The following is a 25,489-nucleotide window of genomic DNA, read 5'->3' as shown; positions in this document are numbered from 1 at the left end:
TGGTTGCACCAGTTTGGACAGTCTGTACTGTAGATAACACGAGCCGTAAAGGGAGCATGCGTTTCGTAGAGATTAAATTATTGTTAAAAAAAACACCTTTGTATAAAACATGACAACGAGTCACAAAGACATTGTAAGCCCTGGCACTGTGCTGTGTTCAACATGCACGAGGAAGGACACTAATGGCCATGTGCTTAACTTGTGTGCAACCTTGGTTTTAAATGAAGGTTACATCCATTATCTGCTACCTTTAGGCTAATTTTACTCCCCATTCCGTGATCAACCCCCCCATTACTCACGCTCATCCTCTCAGCCTGCTATATTTCCCAGCTTGCACTTGTTTCTACTTTTCTACGCCCTGATATTTATTTCCCTTTTGTTACATTACTAATTACTGTTGTAGAATACCTCATACAAAAATGTGTAGTGCCACGTTAGAGCACAATGAGAAAACAAACCAATAAAAAAAAATCATATAAAGGGTTCAAACAATAACACATTCTGCCAATGTGAGGCTTTAAAAAGTTCTTTAGTTTCTTAAAGATATTTAAAAAAAATTTTTATCCATTTTATCCCTTGGTTTGCCAACAAGCAAAATCATCTCAGCCCTTCTCACTTAAAACAACCCCAGACTGATTTGCCTCTAGATTGAATGGCTCATCACGATGGCTATTTTCTGCTGTGTACTTAGTGAGTGCCTGAATGTCCCATGAACCTTCTGGGGCAAATTGCACCGTCAACATGGGGCAGCAGGGTGGGGCGGAGCCATGCTGAATAAGGAAGCAGTGCCGTGATTGGTCAGCTGGAGGAGAGGGTGGGGGCACGTGTGTGTAACCGAAGCCATGGAGCTGAGAGAGTGATTGAATGGGACGGGATGGGGGGGGGGGGCACTGAGTGGGGAAAGAGAGAGACGCAGACATAGCGGCAGATGGACTGCTGCACAGCCTGCAACACACGTACAAAGAATAGACTCTGTATGTGTGACAGTGTGTGTGTGTGTGTGTGTATCAGTGTACAACAGAGAAGCTGTGTGCAGGAGGATGGTTGTGAATGAGTGCGGGTGTACCAGCAAGCTTCACTGGATGCAGTGAGCACTAATCCTCGTGAGGAAAAAAAGGATAGACACAAGTGAACAGGAGACAGAAGAGTGAAAAATTTTGCCCTTCACACTTCGGCTGCGCTCGCAGGGCAGGTGCAAGCCCAGTAAACTACTGTAGTAAGCCTATTATTAATGTACGTGACAGGAGTATCTCCATAAATGCTACAGACCGTAGCAGGACATTTTGTTCGTTTGATTTTCCAGAAGAAGGGAATTGTGTCTTTAATCAGAGGTAGAGAAGTCAGGAAAGGTTGAAGGGCAGCTTTGGGAGCACAGAGAGGGGGATTCTCTCTGGTGAAAATGAGCCTGGACCCTGTAAAGGTGATGAGTGGACAGATCAAGGAGGTCAAAGTTGCCCCTTCGTCAAACGGGGACAGCAGAGGATCATGGGAAGAGAAGGAAGAGTTTGATCAAGACCACTTGGGCCTCAGCACCAAGCCAAAACCAGTAAGTGTCGCTGACCATTCATACATATCAGTCTGTCCTTCCGTCCATCCTGTTTCTCAGTGTGTCTGTGTTTGTTAGCCATCTGGATTTTTCAAGGCTACCGTTTCTGGATGATCAGGATGCAAAGGCCGCTTTTTAAGAAATTTACTGGACAACATGTCCCAAGATCCCTCTGTCCTCCCCTCTTCTCATCATGCCCTGTTGCTGCTTTTCCCAGCTTAGTCTTTTGTGTCAGATGTTTATGTGTCACCCATGTGCAGCTTAAAGCATAGTTCATTAATGAGGGGCTGGGGTAAGATAAGGTGAGAGAGAGAGAGAGAGAGAGAGAGAGTTTTGTGTCAAACTCCTCAAATTTTGAATGGAATTTTAACAGCAGACACATAAGGCATCTAAAAACCAGGTGTGAAAGTGAGAGGTAAATGAGCCAAGGTGCCAAGGAGGTGCATTTTCTTTGAGAGATTACTCTCAATTCACTTTCTTCAGAACTATCATTTATTGACTTAAGTCTAAATGTTCAGTTACATCTTATTTTGTCCAAGTATTTACAGTTTTTCACCTGAAAATAAAGGATGCAACATCATAACAAAATATAATAAAAATATAAAACTAAACTCAGCAGATTAAAATAACGAGCAAGTAGTGTTGTGAAAATGTGACACTGAAAGCGCCACAACTTGATATTTTAACTGAGAACTCCAGATTTCCTTCAATGAAAGTGAAAAAGCTCTGAAATACATAGTGAATGTTACTACTTCCATAGTTAGGCTCCCCAAACAGGTTTTACTCAACCAGTAGGTCCACAGCTCTGCTTCCAAATCAACTGTGCTTCTAAGAAGTAAATGTCCAGTTCGGTGCTGTTTTAGCCCTGCAAGGCTTCGACATTGCACTGGACACAAATGTATTTCCAGAAAATGAAGGGACGGGGGGCTGAGCAACTTTGAGTGACTCTGAAATAGAATTATTGCAATTATATACATAAAACACTAACAGACAGAACATTTCAGTGAGAAAGTGTTCAAAGAAGAAAAGAGAGAGAAAAATATAAATAGAAAAACAACAGAGATTGAGGAAAATACAACAAACTGAAGGCAATGTACTAGAGCTAAAAGTAGCTAAAAGCTGAGTAATCTCTGCTGCTTGAGGATTAGTGTAGCCACAGTGGTGTATTTTCAAATATCCATTACTGCTTTCAATCCAAATATTACTACTTAACATTACTGTAATAAAGAAGTGCCACCGGCCTAATAGACAGCACAGATCCATCTCTGTATTCAATGCCGTACACTTGTAACTATGAGTTACATAAACAGATAACAGTATTATCATATAATGCATTTGCTTATTCATCAGAATATATTATTCAAATGAACAAATATGAATAAAGCAATTCCTAATTATTATTAATAAAAGGGGCAATATGTAGTTTTTTAAAAATAAAATGAATTACTTTTTTCTTTCCTGTGTGTGAAAAGGTGAGGTTACCTCACATAAAAATGATCCACTTGCCGGGTTTTTCCTGACGGCCAAAATGCCTAATCCTATGCGAAGAGTCTGGGTCGGTTTTCCTGGAAAACCCATGGCTGTTACGTGCATTTGCGCACCTGAGCCTCTTGCCTTCTCCACATAAGGATAAAAACCAACAACAAAGTTTTATGCGCTGGAGCCCCTCAGGACAAACAAGAATCAGACTGTGGGGTGAAAACACTGTCAACATCAGAAAGGCTTAAGTCACGGAGAGCCCAAACAGACTCAGAGTTGGCTTTCATCCTATTCGACAGGTAAACTAACATTAATTAAAAGAATGTTAAACATACTGTGATTTTGTGCTTTAGTTGGCAAGTTAGACATCGTTAGTGTAGTTGAATGACTTCTACATTATTTCACCAGCTAACGCGATCCGTATTACTATCCTGCGTACCACCGTTTTATATCAAATTGTTGATGTTAGCCAGCAAGAAAGGATGAAACGGTACAAAGCAAATGTGGAGCCATTTCTTTATACTTGCCTAAAGTGATGCAAGGCAGGAGCAGCCAGATAACATAAACACAAATCTGCCACTGTTTGCTTTGTAACGTTCAGTTAAGATTTATTATCGTTTTACCGATACTCAGGTATACAGCTTCTCCACCTGTCTTGCTGTGCAGCTGTTGCTGTAACTTACGTGACCTACATAGTATACAGTAATGTAACATAGCGCACAGGACAACAACACAGTGGCAGACCCATTCACTACAGTAATGTTACTTATTGTAACATAACTGTTATGTGTAATAACTTTACGTGTGACAACTATCTCACTATAATATTCAGTCTAGCTCACCAACTGTTCTGTTATCATCCAATACATTTAGCTGTGCTCACATTGCTGAGCCTCTGTGGGGAAAGATACAGAAATAGTTATTGAAAAGCAGACAACTAACACCAATGTATCACGTCGGCTAAATGTAGTCAGTGCAGCATCACGTAACAAGCATGGATTAGTTCAACCTCAAGCTGATAAAAATATTACTGTAACGTTGCAGAGGGAGTTTAAATGAGTTTTCAGCATGTTGTGTGCAGTTGTTTCCCAGTATTTCGTTTTTTGGGTGTCCAATTATGCTCGCTCATGAGTTTGAGCACGAGCCAGGTAGTAATCAGAAAACAGATACTCGCCATTTCATGCCAATAAAGCACAATGAACTTGAACTTTTAACCCAGTACTAACTCATTATTTATTTCATTTCATTTTAGTTATTTAGTAATTAAAAACAATTAACATTAAACAGTGTAATTTAGTAGCATTCGTATTGAATTAAAGCCACTTCTGATCTATAGTGAATGTGAAGATCAGGACCAAGAAGGGAAAATGACTCAGGGACTGCTGGTCAGATAGAGTTTCAAGGCTTACATGTTTAATCTTTTGAGCAGGTGACAAAGTTGTTTTTAAAAACAAAGTAATAGAAAGGGGCATGATTGTTAAAAACTGAACAGAAAATCAAAAACACAACAAGTTAGCATGTTTGGCTAAATAGCTTCCCACAGTTGAAACTTAACCCAAGCCATTTCAGGGACGGTTAAAATCAAGGACATCTGGGCTCAATTGAAGATACTTCAAGATGCCTCTCACTCAAGAGGGTTCTTCAGTGAAAAAAAAAGCCTTCTGAAGAATTACTGAAGACGCTCTGGGGATGAGAGGTGAAACGTCTTCAAGTATCTTCAATTGAACCAACATTTTCCTTCATCATAGCCTACTTGGAAGGAATAACTAGCTCTACTCTGTAATAATATAAGAAATAATAATGTTGTTTCCATGTCTTCTATATGGATCACCATTAGCTTAATTAGCTAGCTACAACTGATAAATCTGGCATTTCAGGCAAAGGCTGAAACTGTTGATTTCAATCTCTGAACAAAACTGAGTGTCATGTATCATGTATGACCTTATATTTATGTACAGTAACATTACTGTACAAATACTGCATACATTAAATATGAAATCAAACAACATGACATCAGAAGTCTCTGTCACTCCCTGGCATGTTATTTTTAATATAAGACCCGTGTTGGCCTGATTTCAGAGAAAGACGTACATTAGCATTGCTGTTACTGGCAGTCACTATGCTGTGTTACCATATCTGCCAAGGCCCGCACAGACTGCATCATCCCTGGCCTTTTACTTATCTATAAATATCAGCCCCCTGACTGCTACTCACCCCCCACCCCATCACTTTCTGCTCACATTCTCACCTCTTTGTTTTTCCCACTTCTTCCCCTCTGTTCTCACTGTTGTCTGGAAGTCCCTTCCACTTCTCCTCTTTTCATTCTCAAATGGATGGAAGGGATGTCTCACAGCCTCAGATATGTAAATAACAGATGACTCATGGATCTGGGTTATACACAGACATCAGTCCTGCTGATCTGGTACAGCTCTGACAGGATTAATATAGGGTGGGGAAGAGAGAGAGAGACAGACAATTTCCTTTTCCTCTCCTTCACAAGACAATATATTGTCTAGTAGTTCCTCAGTGCAACATAAAATAAACACACCTGAATGTTTACTTATCATTCCCAGCAGATTTTATTATATTCACTTGTCTTTGCCACCACACAAATCAAGAAGGAGGTGATTTACAGCTACTGTGGGTCCCTGTGCAGAGGAGCCTTGTGATAGATGCATTCCCAGTTGGTAGGAGGCCCACCGAGAGAGGGCAGGCTGTTATCACTACCAGTATCAAATCACAGCAAATACCTGGACTCTTGTTCTGGGATCCCTCCCAGACTGTGTGACATGTTATTCATAGAGTAAACTGACTCTAATGTAGAAGCTGTACCAAAGGTCTTGTACATCTGCAAGACTGTCTTAGCAGCATTCTAAAAGAGACCCATATTTTCCACTGCCAACTACGCAGCATGTTGTGTCAGACATGTCTTCTATGGAACTGTTTATCTTCACATGTGAAAACGTGATTTAGGTGGTCGGAAAAAATATCCATCTTAACAGGTCAAAATAAAAAGCCTGCAAGAAAAAATTCTGATACAGTGTTTTGGGTGTATGTTTGGATTTAATGGATTGTCAATGAAGCTCAGTTGTACTCTGAATACCCGCTGAATAAAAACAAAATGTCATTCTGCTAAGGTGACAGGGAGACGAGCCCGGAAGGTGGAGGGAGGCGTGTTCTTCGTAAGTATGTCCCATCATCGTGTGAGGTCCAAGGTTGTGTTCACCATCACCACTGCCCTTTCACCTTCCTTTAACCCTCTCTATGACGGCTGTCGATGTGTCTGCATGATCACAGACACGCCCCCTCTACTAACCAACAACCTGACCTGATGCATCGTAACGTGTGGTGTCGTGTTGATTCATATTGTACTGGACAGCCACTCGCTGGACTGAGCTAATGAAGCAACTTGCAGTGTTCTTATCACAAACAGACCACAGAGATCTATGGCTCTTTGATTTGTGAACTCATGCTTCTGTGTACCACCATGATGCGCATGAGACCCAACTTGACCCAAAGTGAAGTCGAACTGAAATCTCTGAAAATGTTTAAAGAAATACAAACTGGAAATTTTCTCAGAAGAGGCGACAACAGTTTTTGGACTTTGTGGAAATAGCGTCTACTCACTTCAACAGTGCTGACTGGAAGATGTTAGCACAATTAGACACTTGTAAAGCAAAAACAAGCGAGCTATGTTAACTAGCTTCCATTAAGGCCCCATACACACTACTGCCTTTTCGTTTTTTAAAGGGGAGACCTTCTGCTACGTTTGCACCTCTCGTCCAGACTAAAATGACTCAAACAAAGACCTAAAATAGAGAAGTTTGAAAACGTTGCCGACCCCTTTTGTTCGTTGTAAAACTCCGGAGTGCGGAGGACTTTAGAAACGATGACGCAGACACTCACGTTTGGCTCTCTGATTGGGTCTCATAAGTCATGCAAAGTAGAAACAAGATGCTGCTGACAGTCTTTGACATGGTATTTTTATTATAATATTTTGTACTGTGCAAATAACACTTACAGCCTGTGTTACATTCAGTAACAGTCCCAGCTCGTTATTGGTCCATGCAAAATAAAATCATCGGCCACTAGATTTTCATTATAATATAGACCGAGATCAACTCTGATATGCAGCTTGTGGACGATGATCGTATTCGTTTTAAAACTCAGTTTTTAAACAAAAACAGAGTAGTGTGGATGGGGCCTCAGAAAGCAAAAGCTAGTTAACCTGTTTTGCGATTGTTACCACTAATTCCCACTAGACTTGTTACATCATCACCTGCTGAGTCACTGGTGGCTCCTGGACACTCATTAAGTGTTAGTTCTGAGTTTTACCAAGATGGATGGTTTAGCTATAATCCGTCTCTATTTTAATGGATTCTGTTGGGGTGAAGCCAAATGATCAGAACTCACAGCAATGATATACTGATTCCTTACCAAAAATGAATTATTTGTGAATTATGTTATTATTAAATGAAAAAGAAGGCAAAGCTCCACATTTTGCCCATTTTCGTGCACAAGGAATATGTTATATTAATTTAGTTTTGTCCGGGCAAATAGCAACCTTCACACGCACCCTGGGGAAAAGCGCTCCCTCTCTCTCTCTTTTGGCAAAATAAAGCTAGTCCTACCAGTGTGTGGTACAACACTACCTTTGTGTGTGGATAAGTTGCCATAAGTAGGCAAACGCCTGCAGGAAGATGTTGTGTATCGAGTGCTTAGTGTCATATATATTGCTCTATAGTCAAACTGATTTAATGTTTACATTTTTCACCTGAGCAAGCATGTGTGCCTTTTAAATGCGTAAGAATGTATGACAAAGACAACACTCATATTGTACAGTGTGCATGTATTTATGTGTAAAAGCATGAATTACTATTCAGTTCAGTGAACACACAGAAAAACAGAAATAGAGAGCTTTGCTGAGAAACACTGTTAAAATTGGATTATGTTTGGTCACACTTGACTTCTTATCTGATTTAGACATGGGTCAGGATTACTTGTGACAAGGTGATGTGTGTGTGTGTGTGTGTGTGTGCGTGCATGTGTGTGTTAACAGGTAAGTAGGTGACATGTCAGCAGGCAGTGGTGTTATGATGGAATAAGGCTAAATAGAGTGGCTCAGCGCCCCTGTCGGCCAGTGGCCTATTTAACAGTGCACAGCCATCAGGGCATGAATACAAACTTGCATGTGTCTTAATACACAGATGTCTGTCCCACTGCAAACAAACAGAATAGATGCAGACACACATTCACTCAGAAGCATGCTTTTGCCTTTACAATGCACATATTTGTTTCCAGAAAAAGTTTAAACGCTGTGCTGCTAAAAAATGTCTGTAAATGTATGTCTATTATTAGATTTATCGCATCATCAGATTATTACAGGCAACATGCATGATTTAGAGCCTCTCAAAAGACACTTGTATCTTATACTGTGCAGCACATGGCGTGCTGGTGTAACCCTCACAGACATGCACACACACATATACACTTTCACGAGCACATGATTGAACTTTAAATTAGTTAGTTCAAATTTGCTCCCTCTGGCCCCTCACCCTCTGTGGACACTAATGCCCGCTGCCCCCCCAAAAATGCTGCCCCCCCTCTCCACACACTAGCACCAGAGCGTAAACACACATTAGGCAACATGAGAGAAACATGAGGCCGCTGTGCCATCTTGTACTGTTCATTTGAGTCCATGGAGGATTAGTCTTCGATAAGAATGACACACACATAGAGCCCCAAAATCATCACACTCTCAGCAAGGCTCTGACGCTGCATGTCCATTTGGTAAGTCACTGCACTCTGACTATTTAACATAAATGCCTGTGGGCAAAATATTAGCATCACCGGTTATGTTTTATGCAATATAATTTAACAACACCACACAGGAGTTGAATCAAAAACCTTCTGACACATTCTCTACACACTCTGAACATTATGAGCATCAAAACAATGTAGGAATCTATGTAGGAATAGGGCGTTAGGGAGCTAACTAGCTAGATGTAACTAGCTAAACAGTAAACAATAATTCTTTAGGAACATTGGGGAGAAGATTGCCTATTTTATATTATGTCCACCCAACCTGACTTTGTGTTCAGCGTGAATAACCAGCTGTACAGAACTTGAAAGGTAGTCCCTTGGCAAGTAACAGCATTTGTTTAGCTATGAGCAAAACCAGTTAGTCTTAAACAGCAACACTGAGTGCTTAGCTAATATTGTGTACTTGCAACACTCCTTTGAAAATGTAAAGACAATTGTAAAAATTATAGTATACTTAATTATATATAAAAGGGACAGTGTGAAAATTATTTTCTATTGGTATTGGTTGCGTACATTGTATAAAGGTATTAAATGTTTAAATTGGGGTACATCATCTTAAAGGAGTTTTACCAGCTTAATACTATTATGTTATTTTTAAGATATTGGTGGGATGGTTTTCCTAAGTCAAGGGGGAGGGTCCAAAGAAAATATTTATAACATGGAGCAGGGTCTTGCTTTTTAAAACGTGAAACATCAACCCCCCCCATTCACACCACAGTAAGTTTTGTGCCGTCCCTGCGAGTCAAAAAAAGAACAAATGTGTGTAAGCTGTACTCAGGTAGTTGCAGTTGCGGCTGCAGTGTGCTGCATTCTTGCTGCTGCTATGAACGAAGCATTGGGAAACAGATACTCGTGTGGCCGACAGTACAGTACATGTGGAGCCTTCTTACCCATGATTAGAGGTGACGTCATTCCACTAATCACAGATCTCCATTCACACCGTTTGCTGCAGCTCCAAGATAATTAAGATGTTGTAATGGTATTACAGCAGATAACCGGCATGCCAATAAGTGAAATGTATCACATGTCTTTGCATGTAGCACAGCATGTGTTGTGATGTGAAGAGTGCTAACAATTCTTTTAACTGTATCCAAATAAAGTTTGAATGATGTTGTCCCCCAGGGCTCTTGTAAAAAGGTAACAGCGCTGATATACGCATGAACTTGTAAAAAGGAAACATTCAAAGTATTATTAACGGGGTTAAGTTTGAGGGCCAATTTTGCTCACCGGGTAAAAATTAGCACATCGATTCCTTTGACAGCTTTAACCTCTCCTGCCTGTGTTCTAAATGGGTCCTAACTGCTTCCCCTTTCTTCTGTTCTGCATCATACCATTTTCTCTCTTGTCTCTGTCTTCGTGCAGCCAAAGCCACAGAACGCTGTGACCGTCGCCGTTTCCTCTCGAGTCTTGTTTCGGACTGAGCGGGAGCAGAAGGTGTTTGAGCAGAAAGGAGTGGAGGAGTATCTGAGGTACCAAATCGAACACGAGAACGAACCCTTCGCCCCGGGACCTGCGTTCCCCTTCGTCAAGGTTAAAGCCACACATACATACACACCCAGGCACACACAACTACAGTACAGGCTTTCATTTACTGAACATTTAACTTTTTTTTGGCTGTCATGAGCTTCTTAGCTGACTGTTGCTGTCTCCTGACAGGCTCTGGAGACAGTCAACGCTCGTCTGCGGGAGCTGTACCCAGAAAGTGAAGAACTGTTCGACATTGTTTTGGTGACGTACAACCATGCACACGTAGGAATCCGGCTCATCAACACCATCAACCATCACAGTAAGTCTTATAGAGATCGAGTCACAAGGCTCTACGCTACAAAAACAGGTGCTTTATACCCAGCATGTTTTTCATATTTAACGGTAATGGCAATAACACATCAGGTTAAAGCTCCCTATATGTAGAAAAAAAAAATACTTTGACGACCCTCAGATTTATTCATTCATTCAAAAAGATCATTATCACACTCTCCATGCAGTCAGACATATCATATCGTAGTCAACATATAACCCCCCGTCACTTATTCTAAAACTGTGCATATGTATATAGAATGTGCACAACCAATGCTACAAAACTGGGAAAATTATTCGGAGTTACTCCTGGAGAAAGGAAGATCCCAAACAATGCAGCAGTATGGACGGGACCAAAGCATGTAAATTATAGAGCTCACAGACTGGGTTTATCTCTGGATACATTTTATGGACTACTTTAAAGAGGCTGTATTATGTTCATTTTCAGGTTCAAAATCCTATTTTGGGGTTGTACCAGAACAGGTTTACATGGTTTCATTTTTTAATTTTTGTCATACTGCACATTGCTGCAGCTCCTCTTTTCACCCTGTGTGTTGAACGCTTCGTTTTAGCTATAGAGTGATACATCTCTACATGATCTTTGTTGGGCATTGCACATGCGCAGTTCCTAGTTAAGGAAGCAGAGAAGGGCAGGTCAGTGAGAAGCCGGTAAACACGGCTTCGGTTCAACTGTATATGTTGCCGACCAGCTTAGCAACATGGACTGGAGCAAGAGTTTCAGAGTGGTGAGTTATTAATCTGTAACAAATGCATCTTTCATCCATAAAGTTTTAACCGAGCTCTGTTTCTACATCACAGTAACAACTTTATGTCCATTGACTGCTTGGAGGGTAGCTAGTGTTTGGAAGGGAGAGGAGAGGTGCTGCAGCTCACTGTTTTTCCACCGTTTTTTTTGAGGGCGTGGCGGTCTAGCTGCTTGGCGAGCGTTATATGAGGCACATTTTGCTTTCATCCCTGTGATGTCACAAGGATGAAAGGGAAACGGCTGGACTTCAAACGAGCTGTTTTCAAGCGGTTCAGAGCAGAGCTTTCTGTGGGAGATGGGAACTCCCTTTGGGCTGGACTTTGGGCTTTTTCACTTTGCAAACCTGTTACATGCACAAAAAAGATATATAACTCAATAAAGGAGAGGGAAAAAGCCAAAAAGCATAATACCACCTCTTTAAATGTTTTGTATTTATACTTCCAATGAGCTCAGGGTTTCCCCCTAATGTCCAAGGGGGGAAAGAAAATAAAAATTAGCACTATAAAATGTTAAGACGCAGGCATTGATGCAGTGAGATAATCTAAGCTGCCCAGGATACTGAAGCTGACGCAAGCTGAGCTGAGAGACAAACAACAACGTGTATGAACAGCTGACTGACAGGATCCTTCCCAGGGAAATCTCAGACCCTGTGGTGACATCTTCCTCACAGACCACTTCCTGTTCAGCTCCTCAAATGTTTTCATATCCTCAGAGCTTCAAGCCGGGGTGAGTTCCCGACTACCTCCTCTGGGATGTAAGAATAATCAAAGAAACCCGAAACAAAAACAGGTCTGTGCGAAGCCACCAAAGCAACACATGCCCTCCAGATTCTTTCTATGTTAGATCTCTCTGCCGGGTCTCCGCATGTGGAGCCCAACGCATTCAAAGAGCGCCCTGACCTCTGACCTTTCCTACAGAACTAAAGGAAAACGTGGCTTCTCTGATGTCACACAGACGGGTTCGTTTAACATCATCCCTGTAGTGTCGGTCAGCAACGGGTCTCCCTGGGTGACAGTCATAAAAGATAATTAACAAAGAAACATTTACTTACTCCTCGGCTTTTCACACTTCACAGAAACATTTAAATACTTATTTATCTCTCATCAGCTGCTTACACTCGCTATTTCTAACAGCTGCAATGATGAGGTATAAAGTTTCTCACCTTGCATTGCATGGCTGTGAATGACAAGATGCCCGCCAGCAATTCCATGCATCTACTTTCCATGTATACGTCATACCCCAGGGCCAAGATGATTGGCAGGCACTTTAATGTGTTCTGTGTGCAGAAAATTGAGATTTCATGTGATGACATTATCGTTCTCTATGGAAAATAAAATTGGAGCCACTACATGACCTCATATGTCTACGCAACATGCATAACATCCTACTTGGACACACCTAGCTGCTATGAGAGTAGGGTGTGAAATGCACAACGAAGCTGCTCATTCTTTGATGTGACGGCAGTGTGACTTCCTGCTTTCCTATCACCATGTTTAGGTCCCCTGAACAAGCAAATAAATCATGCAAAGACAGATGATATGAAAACATTTTTGCAGGGGAAAAAAAGATACAAAGACATCAATAGTAAGGACATTTTTCCCTCGAGTGGCTCCCACGCTCCAGCACCCGTCTAAAAAACAACGTTAGGCTTGGGACGTTTGAAATGATGAGGTATCACGCAGTGTGGGGGTCCAACTCACCAGGGCCCAACTACAAAGCTAAATAAACCATTTAGGAAATCTGTAGAGGGTAGTTGAATGATGGCAAGATCACTCAGTGTCAAAGGACACTGTCTCTCTGTTTCTTTCAGTCTCCGTTTGCCTTCAGGCTGTTTATGAGTCATTATATCTGTCTTCTTTTAAAAATGCAACAACTTGCACTGCTGCAAATCCAAATCCAAAACAGCCAGTTTGTCTTTTGTACCATATGCGGTTAGCATGTTTCGTTAAATGGCTGCTTGGAAAAAGCTACCTGTCACCACTCAGTTGAATGCAAAATAGCTAAAAAGGTTTGGTGAATAAAGCATGGTGTACTAGAGAAGAGTTGTGGATTTTAATTTAAGTGGATTAGCATTAAGTCTTAGACTGTAAAACCTTGCTGTGTCTGTTCTCAACATTAGAAAAAGCACCCGATACCTCTTGCTCAAATGTAAAAGCTAGAATATTCATCTATAAAATAAAATGAAAAGCAGAAATAAAAGGCAAACCAGACATGTGTATCACAGAGACAAGTTTCATGCTGGTGCTTCAAATGATGGTGAATTTGAAATATAAATTTATAAGTCAATAAAGTCGCAGTTTGATGTAAAAGACTGTAAAAGACTGTGAAAATGCATAATTACAAAGACCACAAACCCAAAAGTCGCCTATGTGACGTCATAACTTTTTTCTCTCAGTGACTGAAGCTAACGTTACTGAAGCTAACGTCAAAGAACTTACGTGAGAGGATGATGTGAAAAGGACCAAGAGTCATTGGATTAAATACATCAGGTGAGATACATTTCTGCGTGGTACATAGCTAAGTTACCTAGCTAGCAGCAACCAAGCAATGAACGTTAGCGTTAACATGTTGGTGCGGTATATTGTGAGAGAGATGTGGTTCACTGAACGGTTTTGACACGAAACTAGATCTAACTTTACATTTTACAACAAACGTGAACTTTCTTGAGGGGCAAAATTCTATTTTAAATTGACAAACATATGTGTAATTCAGGGCACAGTTCAAATAAAAAATAAGTTGTCTCTCGCTGTTGACTACCGTACATATTTTTCCCGAAATAAGGTCCCATGAGCCGGAGGCGGAAGTGAGGGACTTAGGCTCTTTATTGTGTACTGACATTTAAAATGAGCGATCACAGAGACAGTTATGCGACAGAAAGCTACATAAGGTTTGTCAAGTTTGAGAACAACCCTGGTGATTTCATTAGGAGTGCTTTTGCTTGTGCCTGGTCGCCTCAAAAATATAAAGGAAAACGTGTTACAAAGTGGTGTTGTGAACTCACCCAGCAGGGATGGTCTATTGAAAATAGCCCATTGGTTGCATTATGGCAAATGTAGCATCCAGCTGTTGTGGTGTGTGACTTATACTAAGGACTAACAAATCTTTTATTAAACATGTCTCTCATCCCTCATCTTTACGCAAAGTGCACGTGTAATACAGATGAAGTCTAAGACATGTTCTTGCGTCGTGCAGCTTTAAATAAATGCCACAACCTTGCCGTCCCTCTTTTCGTAATCATCATATAAATCTCTCACGCACACTCACTTTCACTTTTACTATATCTCCATTTATCTCGGGTGTCACCCACTTAATCTCCGTCTATTTTTAATCTTCAACTCTCCTCCAACTCATTCTATTACGTCCAAACCCAAAAGTCAAGAAAGTCACAGTTTGTTACTTTACTCCTGTGCCCTTTACAATCCCCATCTTCTGTTCTCTCTGTCTCCTCATACACATCAGCTCATTTTACCTAAACAGCTCTGTAATCATAGATCTAATTACCTAATATCAGTCTCCTCTCATTTTACACATACCATGTCTCTCCACTGCTCTTTAGATCAGCCCACAGCAGCGAATTAAGCAGCCTCAGCCAAAATGCAAAGAGGCTCTTTCCCACCGTTCTCAATGCCTTCTGCCTCTCATCTGCACAGTCCCCTCTTCCCCCTTCTAGTTAACCCCCCTCTTTGGACCCTCTCCACCTTTTAAGTGCTTGTAAGTTTATCCTTTCACCCTGTACTTACCGTCTCACCCCCCCTTCCACTTCACCTCCTATGACTCCTGAAATCACTTATCATGAACTCCATGACAAATTTAAAGCCACAGCTCCCAGCAGACATTAGGATTTTCTGTGTTGTTTCTGAATCTCATGGTGTGTAAAGATACAAATAAATACATGTGACAATGTTGTAATGGATCTGTATTGCTTCTAATGTCCTGTATGTTGATATTTAACACTGGACAGCATACTGAAACTATACTACACCTTGTTGCTGTTTGTTCCTCTTGTCCCCAGACTTGTTCATTGAGAGGTTCTGTATGACGGGGGGAAGCAGTCCTATTGGCTACCTGAAGGCCTGGCACACAAACCTCTACCTGTCCGCTGATGCCGACAAGGTCAGGGAGGCACTGGCTGAAGGTGAGCACACACATGCACACACACACACACACGCATAAACACAGATGAGGATGATAAACTCTAATTTTATAAGGTCATCTGTTACTTTAGAATGAAAGATGATGACAGACAGTACAGCAAAGCCAAAAGGTCATATGACTGCAGAAACAAACTAATTGGGATGTTGATAACACAATGCGGCAAAGTGAAGACAAAGCATCTCGATCGCCCCCTAGTGGTTGGCTACAGTAAGGGTCATAAACCCCACTCCCTCCATGTTAGCATGGGCCAAACTAAATGATCAAAGTAACAACAAATACATTTTTCACACTGATGAATGTTCCAGTAAGGATAGCTGAGCCCTGCTTGCGACTGAATTGGTTTAATATTTGTACAGTGGGAAGAAGTGGAGACATATCGTTCATCTTTATATACATGATTTAGACGAACACTATCCCAATTTAAGTCAAATGACCAAATTCATGATGTGACATTTAAATAGAAATGGTGGTTAATTGATCTAACTGTGCATTCAGACCAAACGTGAATTTAATCGTCTTGTGGATTTTATTGCTGGACTACTGCAGAGTGTTCACACACAGTGGGATAATGCAAATAAAACATAACCTACGATTACTTGAACGGTATTAAACCAAATTACACCTTTTGCAGTGATTTAGTTGCAATGAAGGGATCAAAATTATGCAGAAATAACTTCAACTTGATGCCAATTTGTTAAACATATGAATGCATGCTTTCTCAGGTCAGTCAGCAAGGCAATAGGACAACATCTTTCTTTGTTTTCTGAATGGAGTTTGGATCGGTCAGGCCTGTGCTATGCTAACTTGTTCACAGTAAAGTACAATGATCACTGGGATCAAGTAGCAGACACATATTTTCTGAACTTACCAGGAATTTCAACTTCCTCGCTTACTTTCCTCCTAGCAATGTCCAGTTCTGTAAAACTTAAAACTTAATTAATAGCCGAGTCCCAAATAGCCGCCTATCCTGTTTACTGGCCTGGTGTGGGAACACATTTTGACAAATAAACGCCTGCCTCAATTTAACGCCTGGTCTAGTTTTTATATAAGTTCTTTGGATGAATAAAACCTAAGCTGCTTAGATCGTTAATACAAATATTAATGTTTAAATGTATGATCAATATGTATTTAAGGGAAACAACAAGCCTAATGCTTATAGATTTACCGGTGTAACCTGCCTGGTACAAGAGAGGAAAGGAAAAAAAGTGATGACAATCGTTACCTTTGAAGGCTCGTTAAGCCCGAATGTGTCCTTCCTGGATTATTTATCTTCCTTTAGTCTGTAAGGGTCCACCCATCAAAAGAATCAAAACAGCTTTTCAGAAAAATTTATCCAAGTTATGAATCCTGTCAACGGAAGTCCATCGCTCACTGTCTGCACCTGCACCGTGTTGTTGTCGTGATGTTACTTCAAAATAAAAGCGCATAATGTGTGTCGGAGCTAGATCAAATAAATGACGTGTATTTGATATTATTTGATCATTTTTATACTAATATTATTCTGTTTGAAATAAATAAACTGTTTCATAGTAGTTTTAGTTTTGTGCAAAAGGAATTAAAGGCCTGTCCCATATGGACGCCTGTCCCAAATATAGGCAGGGTCAATTCAGTGATTTTAGCAAATAAAAGCCCGGGCTATTAGTCAAAGTTTTACAGTAATTTAGTTTTTTATTTGCTTAAAGAAATAGTATAGTAATAAATTATAATATGGACTTCCTTGCTGAGCGTTAAATGCAAAGATTGGAATCAAGGGTTCTGCCTTAAATCTGACAAATTTACACTATATATGTTGTTTGTACAAAAACGGAAGTATAAAAATGACCAGTTGTGGTTTACAGAGGGTTTTGTTCTGGACTATTTGACTTCATATTTGAGACTCTGGAGTAAGTTTTTATTTTTGCAAGGAGGAGTAAAGTTTTTACTTTTATCTTTTCCTTAAAGGTTCAGTGTGTAAGTTTTAGTGACATCTAGTGGTGAAGGTTGTGAATTGCACCCCCCCTCCCCTATCCAAGCAATATAGCTACGGTGCCTGAGACAGGACAAAGAATGAAGGTTTCTTTAGATAGATATGTTAAGTCATTACGTAAAACCATATGTTTTTCTGAATATTATTGTTACTTGTTAATTAATAAACAACAGCCACATGAAGAAACGAAGTGCTACATGATGACTCATACTCCTGTAATACAGTATTTTTACATATTGGGAGGGTTGGCTCATCTGGACTTACCAACTGAACATACCAAAGAAAATGAAGAAATTCTCAAAAACTATCACATGTAGTGGATCAAGTATGACCACTGACAGATACCAGGATAATATAAGCCTCACTGTTTCCGCACTGCAGTCTGTTATAAACCACATAATACATGAAGTTTACGAATGCATTGTCAGGTAAGGATCAAGGCTCCTCTGGCTTTGATAAATTAGATAAGCATGCAAATATTAACAAAATGTTTTTTTTAATTTTTTGAAATACATCAGAAATACAAAGTAGTACTGACAGCCATAATTTCAGCTTGTTTTAAAACGGTGCAACGTTTTTAATGGGCATTTAGCATGTGAAAGTACAAATTACACATTTGTGTGCACAGTGAAACAATATCCAAAAAACCATGCTTCTTTTAAATGTTTTAATTTTTAATGCAAATTCGGAAAGTATTCATTATTGATCACTTGATAGGCACATGAAATTACAATCCAACTACATATTTTTTCTACCAGCGTAGTAAAAGTTTAGCTGGCCGATCTGAGCTCTAATGCTGGAAGCTGCCGTTTTATTGCCAATTAGTGATGAGCTGACTGTCTCTTGAGCTCGACTTGTATGGCTTCCTGGTATAAAGATCCACACGCTGTCGGCTCTAAATAACACGCATGCTCCTTCTACTTCTCTTCTAATAAACCAGAAGACTACTCGGAGACTGTATATTACTTATTATTAGTCCCTCTTCTTCTTCGAAACACGTTCTGTGGCGCTGTTTGTCCGTTGTCAGCTACGGTAGAAACATGACGACAAAATACAGCGACCACCTTAGGAGGGGGTGCACGCGGTTATGTAAATAAAAATGTCTAATTCTAAGGTAATAAAAATATAACGGTTCATTATGTAAGGTCTTTATACACCACTGTAAACATAGTTATAGATGTTATATTGCATTTCTGTCAATAGATCCTCAGAAATATTACACACTGAACCTTTAAGTCCAAAATGTTACTTTGAGCAATTTCGATACATACAAGGCCAGGGCCCGTATTTATCAAGCTTCTCAGAATTACTCATAAGAACGCTGCTAAGAACTGACTTAAGAGTAAAAAAATTCTTGGCTCAAAGCTGTGCTTCAAAGTTAGTTATCAAGCATCATAGTCCTAATTTGAGTGAAGTGTAGGACTAAATCTTAAGTGTCAGTCTCAGTGCTGATTTACGACACTTTGCTGTGCCGCAAACAGGATTTTGGATGACGATGTAGCTAAGGACCAATCACTGAAGAGATTTCCTTCTTTAAGAAGAATTGAAATGTTTATATTCAACACACATTTAACAATAAAGAATTTTCAAAATAATACATTATGAGATAGGCCTACACATTAATAAATTAAGGAGATAAAAAAGTTCATCTTTATATGAGCGCCATCAATGCGCCTACTACTCCTGTGAAGCTGGAACTGCATGAACTGTGTTTGCTTCTGTCGGATTACGGGGGTGTTGTTGGGAAGTCAATGAAACGCGTGACAATGTGTGGAGCTGTAGCCTAAGTGCTATAATTGTTTCCATGACTATTCGGCTTATTGATAGTTGTGACGGCCAAAATCATCAGCATTACCGCATTTGTCCTGTGACAAATAAACGAAGCGTCATCACCACCTTCAATTTAACTGAAAACGCATCACTGTGTAAAGTCAGTGGTGACATGATGCTCCTTACCAACTCGCTGACAAAGATTATGCCTGCGCTGTCCGACCATAGAGCTGAACCCACAGTGTTGTTGCATGCTTTAGTCCATTGGCTACACATATACTTAACATTACAGCTGACTCATTTAAAGCTGCAGTTCTTTTATGTTACTTTTGTGTTTTATGTAAAGCAATTTAAATTGCTTTGCTGTAGAAATGTGCTAAAAAAATACACTTGCCTTCCCTGGCATCAGTGTTTCCTACCCTCTAGGCAAACATTCATTTTCATTCATTGCATGATTGTACGGAAATCTATTTGCTTCAAACATTCCAACATCTAGTTTTATTCTTACTGTAATTATATGTGCAGTTGTAAGGGCAGAATGATTAAAAGTCTTGGAAAGTGGTTGGCAGTTTTTTTAATATATGTGTTTTCATATAAATGGAATAAAACTTGCAACAACTCAATTACTAAATAAAACTTCAAATTAAATGGAAAGAAGTATGACGCTATTAAATTCTTACAGTGAGCTGTTTGCATAATGAGTAGCAAAGATTGACATCTTCTCCATTACTGACATTACCATAAACTAGCTTATTCATTACTTCCTCTCTTGGTACTTTCTTGATGGATTGCTGTGTGTTGTGGCATATAAAGACATTCACTAAACGGAATAGTAGTTAACAGTAGCATTAACAGCTGTTCTGGCTTTGGCTCTGAATGGATATCAATATTTGATAACATGGACAGCTCTCTGCCAAAGTAATACAAGATTTATATGCTCTGCTGACAAGGAGCTGGAAATAGAATATATTGATGTTAAATTTGTGTTACATCAGCTTCTGAAGATTTAGATTTGTTCAGTGTGGCGTATTTCATTCTGCATTATTACTGGTGTCAAAAAGGCAAAGTACATACCGAAATAGGGCAGACCAAGTGGAGACAGACAGGGTTGAAATCAAAAAGAACCACAAAAGATGAAACTCGTTTCAAAGTAATTGGAAAAACAAGATTTTTTGTATTTTCAGTAATCACAACCAGTAACTAATATATCTTGGATATCGTGCATATTGTGCACCCCCCCCCCACACACACACAAGTCAAGCATAGGAAGTGTCCTTGATATTTTATTTGAAAGGTCTTAATTAGCTGTGAAGCCATTTGTTAATACTTCTTGTAAGCTGAAGGCCTATCTGTTCTGTGCGTGTTTTTTAATAGCACTGCTGTTGTAACAACGTCAATGAAAACAATCCTGATTTGTTCTATTTCTAGCAGGAAATTAAGTGGTGAAGTCATTTTACGGTTCACTTGATTCTGATCCAACCAGTTTGTGATAGTCTGTGGGTATCAAAGTATCTATTGGTACAATTTAACTTGAAGTGAAATAAAGTGAAGTAAGGTGAAGAAGTGAAGTTCTGTAACGTAAAGTGCAGTAGAGTCAAGTGAAAGAATGTTAAGTAAAGTTAAGGGTAGTGAAGTGAAGTGGAGTGAAGTGAATCCTTGAACTGTCTTCAACTGATATATTGTTGAACTTATTCTTTTCTATGTCTCTATTTGTGTTCAGGCATCGCAGCAGCCACTATGTTCATGTCAGAGAAGTTGACAGAGGTATCAGAGTCCCAGCTGAGGGTGGCATTTGATGGCGATGCCGTCCTCTTCTCAGATGAATCTGAGCGCATCTTCAAGGCCCACGGGCTGGACAAGTTCTTTGAACATGAGAGGGACAACGAGGACACGCTACTGGATCATGTATGTAGTTTTCACCGAAAATCTCCATTTTCTCTAGAACAGTAGCTAATGTGCACAATACATATACTGTAAATGATTATTATTATTATCACGTTATGCTGAACAATATCGATAGAATCAGTCCAGATTGCATTTCAGTCCATCCCGGAATGGGTTTGTTTATTTGTTATTTTTAATTAAAAAGGAAAAAAATGCTTCTAATAGAAACTGAGGCAACACAATGTAGGTGAGCTTTAAACCCTAATCTCTTTTGAGGCCTTACACTGCTATTTATATGCACACCTAATCGCTTGTATATGATTATGCAGATGTTCTTGATATAAAATCCATTTCATTATTCAAAACAACTGATTATCCTATGATTAAATTATGCAAAGTGATTCAGACTGTGATTTGATGCGTCATTCTGTCAAACAGCCAGCAATTTATGAAATTTGCTTTGAGCTCTGCAGGCTTCTGAATGCCTAGATTCAAATAAAAAGGTGCTAATTCAAAGCAAGTTTGCTTGTGCTGCATGTAAATAAATATGTGTCATGACAAGACAACAACAACTTATGATACAAGAAACACAGGAGAACACGCATTTTCACCTGATATACTTTATGATAATTTCTGTCCTCCTCTTTGGCAGGGTCCTCTGAAGGGCTTTCTGGAGGAACTAGGAAAGCTCCAGAAAAAGTTTTACGCTAAAGGCCAGCGCCTGGACTGTCCTATCCGAACATACTTGGTCACGGCTCGTAGCGCAGCCAGCTCTGGGATCCGAGCGCTGAAGACACTCAGGGCCTGGGGCTTGGAGATCGACGAGGCCTTGTTCCTTGCAGGAGCGCCGAAGGGCCCCATGCTGGAGAAGATCAGGCCGCACATCTACTTTGATGATCAGATGTTTCATGTGGAGGGAGCAGCTGAGATGGGCACCATCGCTGCCCATGTGCCCTATGGCATTGCACAGAAACATAACCACAAACACAAGTAGACAGCAGGACCTCAGATGCCAATAGCACAGTCATCCGGCCAGAAACAGAACAAGAGAAGAAGGATGTGATGGAGAAACACAGAAGAGCAAAGTGGAGTTGAGAGGATATATTATGTGCTTAAAAATGAACTGAAGTCTATGTGGAAATGCATCATTTCCAAACTGTAACAATTGTATTGTTAAGTTTGTTTTATAACAATGTAAACTGTCTCAGCTCAATGCTTTAGTTAGGAGTTAGAAAGGCTACAGGACCTGGCCCTGAGATGATCCAGATGCCAAATGTCCCTCCCTACATTTCAAAGCCTCAGTCTACTCAATACTTAAGTGTTTTGTCAAATCTTACTTTATACAGAAATTTTGAAGGTGCTTGATTGTCACGGTGACCTGCAACTTTTCTCACATATAAAGAAGACACCTCTTCAGTGATTGGTGGAGGAAACCGAATGACTGGCTTCACTGATATTTACATGACTCCTGTTTAAGTAAATACTAAACTGTATGTTGTCACTAAATGAGCCATAAGCACAATGCGGAGATATTATAAGTGGAAATTTATAGTGATGTACTGTAGCACAAGAGTCATAATTTAAAGTTTATATCAGTGATTTTACAGTCTCACTTCAAAAGAATGTAAAATCGTTTATTTGCCACTATACAAAATGTGTTGTATATTACTCATAGCAATATGATCTATTATTGTGCTAGTCCAAAACAAATATAGAAAGCCATAAGTTTCAGTTGGTGCCTTAGTTTCAATGAAGACACTATTTTTAGCTATACTAGTGGTCAGTGCAATACTTTTGTCCAGAGTGAAATATCTCTAAAACTGTTGGATGGATTAATATGACATAGGTTGACCATATTTTCAAACCCCCAAACCGGGACCCTTAAGTGTACTGCACATTCACGCACATGTAACATGTAATGCACTCTAGGCCTTTTCATCAGGATGGGGGGGAATTATTCAAACGCTTTGACCTAGTAGCACACCTACTGCGTTCCTTTCAACACCATGGATGCCACGAGTGCAGCATTTTTGTTGACAGCTACGTGATGAAGGAGTAGCCTTGTAGAGTTCTTAAAAAAAACAGACTTTCGCTTCAGCACAACTGTTAACACACAGGTTCTGTCAGAAAGAGCTGCAAGCGTCATGACGCTTGCCTATGACTCATAGGCTAGCAATAGCCTTGACAGCGACACATTGATTGATTGACACATACAAACAAATGAGTGTTGAATTTAGATGAGTTGTATATTGTTTATGTTTTTATTTTGGGTTAGGTAATAATGAATAAACATTTATGTAAGCAGTGAAAACAATACAAAACTGGGACATTTTAGTGTTTGACAGATTTTTTTCAGGACTCGGGACTCCCAGCTTGAAACCGGGAGAATCCCTGACAAACACGGGACGTCTGCTCACTGTACCATAAAATTCAGGACAGACATTTATGCAGCACAGAGAATGAATTATTACAATCTAAAGCGAATGACTGATCCCAGTTCGCCTCAACTGTACATGTTATCTTTAGCATGCTACAGTTTATCCTCTTAGCTCGTTAAATTTGTTTCATATTACAGAAGAAAGTGTATTATTTTATTATTCTGTCAGTAACAGTTCAAAATTGAATGTAAATTAAGACTTCAGTAACACTTCAGTTTATGACACATTTAAACTTAACTGAATTCCCAGCAGTTGCAGCAGTACACTACCGTTAGCATGCTAATGTTAATGTTCTTAAAAGCTGATTAAGCACAGGGTAAGGTCTGAAATGTCCCTAAAATGGCTGCTTTGCTCACTCAGGCCAAATGTTAGGCTACATTTTTGCTACACTAGTGGTAAGAATACCGAAGTTTTATCTCCATAGTTAATCCATCCAAAACTTTTCCAGTGCATATAATGAGTATTACAGCCTTACAAACCATATGTCTATTCTTGTTTAAAAGTCACCCCAGTTGCTAATATGAGAGCATGATAGCCTCTGTGCAGGGTGTTGCAGTTTCTCACCAACTGAAGTATCACAATAACAGATGTTCAACAAGCAGCTAGCTTGATTTTACTGCCCTCTCCTGTATATCAAAGATACTACAAATTCACCCTCTGCTGAGGTGCCATTGATTGATGTATGTCGTAAAGTTTAACCAATTTAACTACATCTGGCAATGAACACTCAGTAGTTATGTTAATTTGTCTTTCTGCAATAGGCTGCAGTGGATTCTTGAAAATGTCAGTCCACTTCACATCACTCTGTCACTGCTGGCAAGTCTTCCTATCGGTACATTTAGCGATGGTTCATTAACCCTCATCAGGCCTTCTGATGGCCTTGAAGCTTAGGAAAGTAACAAGCAATCCACCAGTTTAATTTCCCAGACAAAACACATAATTGAACATGTGTGTTTTTGCAGACATTTACCCTAAATGGATGGATGACTTATCAGAGGATAAAGTTCCAGCAGGATGAGCGAATTAGTCAGGGCAGTATGGACTTCAGGAGACATTCAGGAATAGATTTTTGCAGATGAAGCAAAGTTTATGACAACTTTATTGACACTTGTGAAAATAAATTGCATTGCAATACGTAAATGTAGATGAACAACAAATAAAGATGTAAATTAAAGTCCTTGCTTTACTCATTAAAGCAACTCCTGCATTGGGTGTCACTGATGTGCACTCCTTCACTCTACCATGGTGTGGCAGCACTGGAATGATAAATCACCTGCTGCAGCAGCTGGTCTTCATTCACCACATGTTGTATTTATTTATTTAAAAAAAAAAGTTCACTTGACATTGATTTAACATCTCCATGTTCATTCAAGTTATCTTAAATTCTATAAAATGTTACATGATTGAAATATTCTTCCATGCCTTCCTAACTTTTTATTTTCCTCCTTTTGTCACATGACCTTTCTAATCTCTTCCCCGTTTACCGTAATTTTTCAATCTTCACAATGAGCAGAATCATATTACCCACATTTAACCTCCGCTATTCACAAATCTGTGATAAATGTCCTAATATTCCCAATCATTCCCAGCTGAATTGGATCTTCCCAGCAGAGTAATAAAAGCCAGAAAGTGCCAACATTCAGTGCTGGTCTATCTGGAGCCATAGTGCTAACAAAACCACAGGGATGGGCCATGCTGGTAAAAGCTGATGGACTGGCATTTGTTTGGATTTTATAAGCTTCAAAATATTGGGTTTATGTTGATGGCAACATACAGTAGAGAGCAGGGGCAGATAGATAAGATATGGCCAGCTGGTGAACTCTACATAGCCTATGCACAGTTCATAATGACAAACAGACAATAAC

General features: G+C 39.8%; 1 protein-coding gene across 2 annotated transcripts; it reads left to right on the top strand.

Moving 5' to 3' along the window:
- Positions 1-886: 886 nt before the first annotated feature.
- nt5c1aa (5'-nucleotidase, cytosolic IAa) lies at positions 887-24,798 on the top strand. Of its 2 annotated transcripts, XM_038725517.1 has the most exons (7): positions 887-1,546; positions 6,163-6,207; positions 10,211-10,378; positions 10,505-10,634; positions 15,424-15,546; positions 21,023-21,207; positions 21,839-24,798. In XM_038725517.1, the coding sequence occupies exons 1-7, from the start codon at positions 1,400-1,402 to the stop codon at positions 22,178-22,180; spliced, it is 1,140 nt and encodes a 379-aa protein (XP_038581445.1). In that variant the 5' UTR covers positions 887-1,399; the 3' UTR covers positions 22,181-24,798. The 2 variants fall into 2 exon arrangements, with proteins under 2 accessions (XP_038581445.1, XP_038581446.1); XM_038725518.1 differs by lacking the exon at positions 6,163-6,207.
- Positions 24,799-25,489: the final 691 nt, after the last annotated feature.

Source organism: Micropterus salmoides, unplaced genomic scaffold, assembly GCF_014851395.1.
Source record: "Micropterus salmoides isolate LMB-PRFRI ecotype aquatic unplaced genomic scaffold, ASM1485139v1 Ms_hic_scaffold_17, whole genome shotgun sequence".
In the NCBI taxonomy this organism is placed as follows: domain Eukaryota; kingdom Metazoa; phylum Chordata; class Actinopteri; order Centrarchiformes; family Centrarchidae; genus Micropterus; species Micropterus salmoides.
This window is presented reverse-complemented; position numbering and strand designations above follow the sequence as displayed.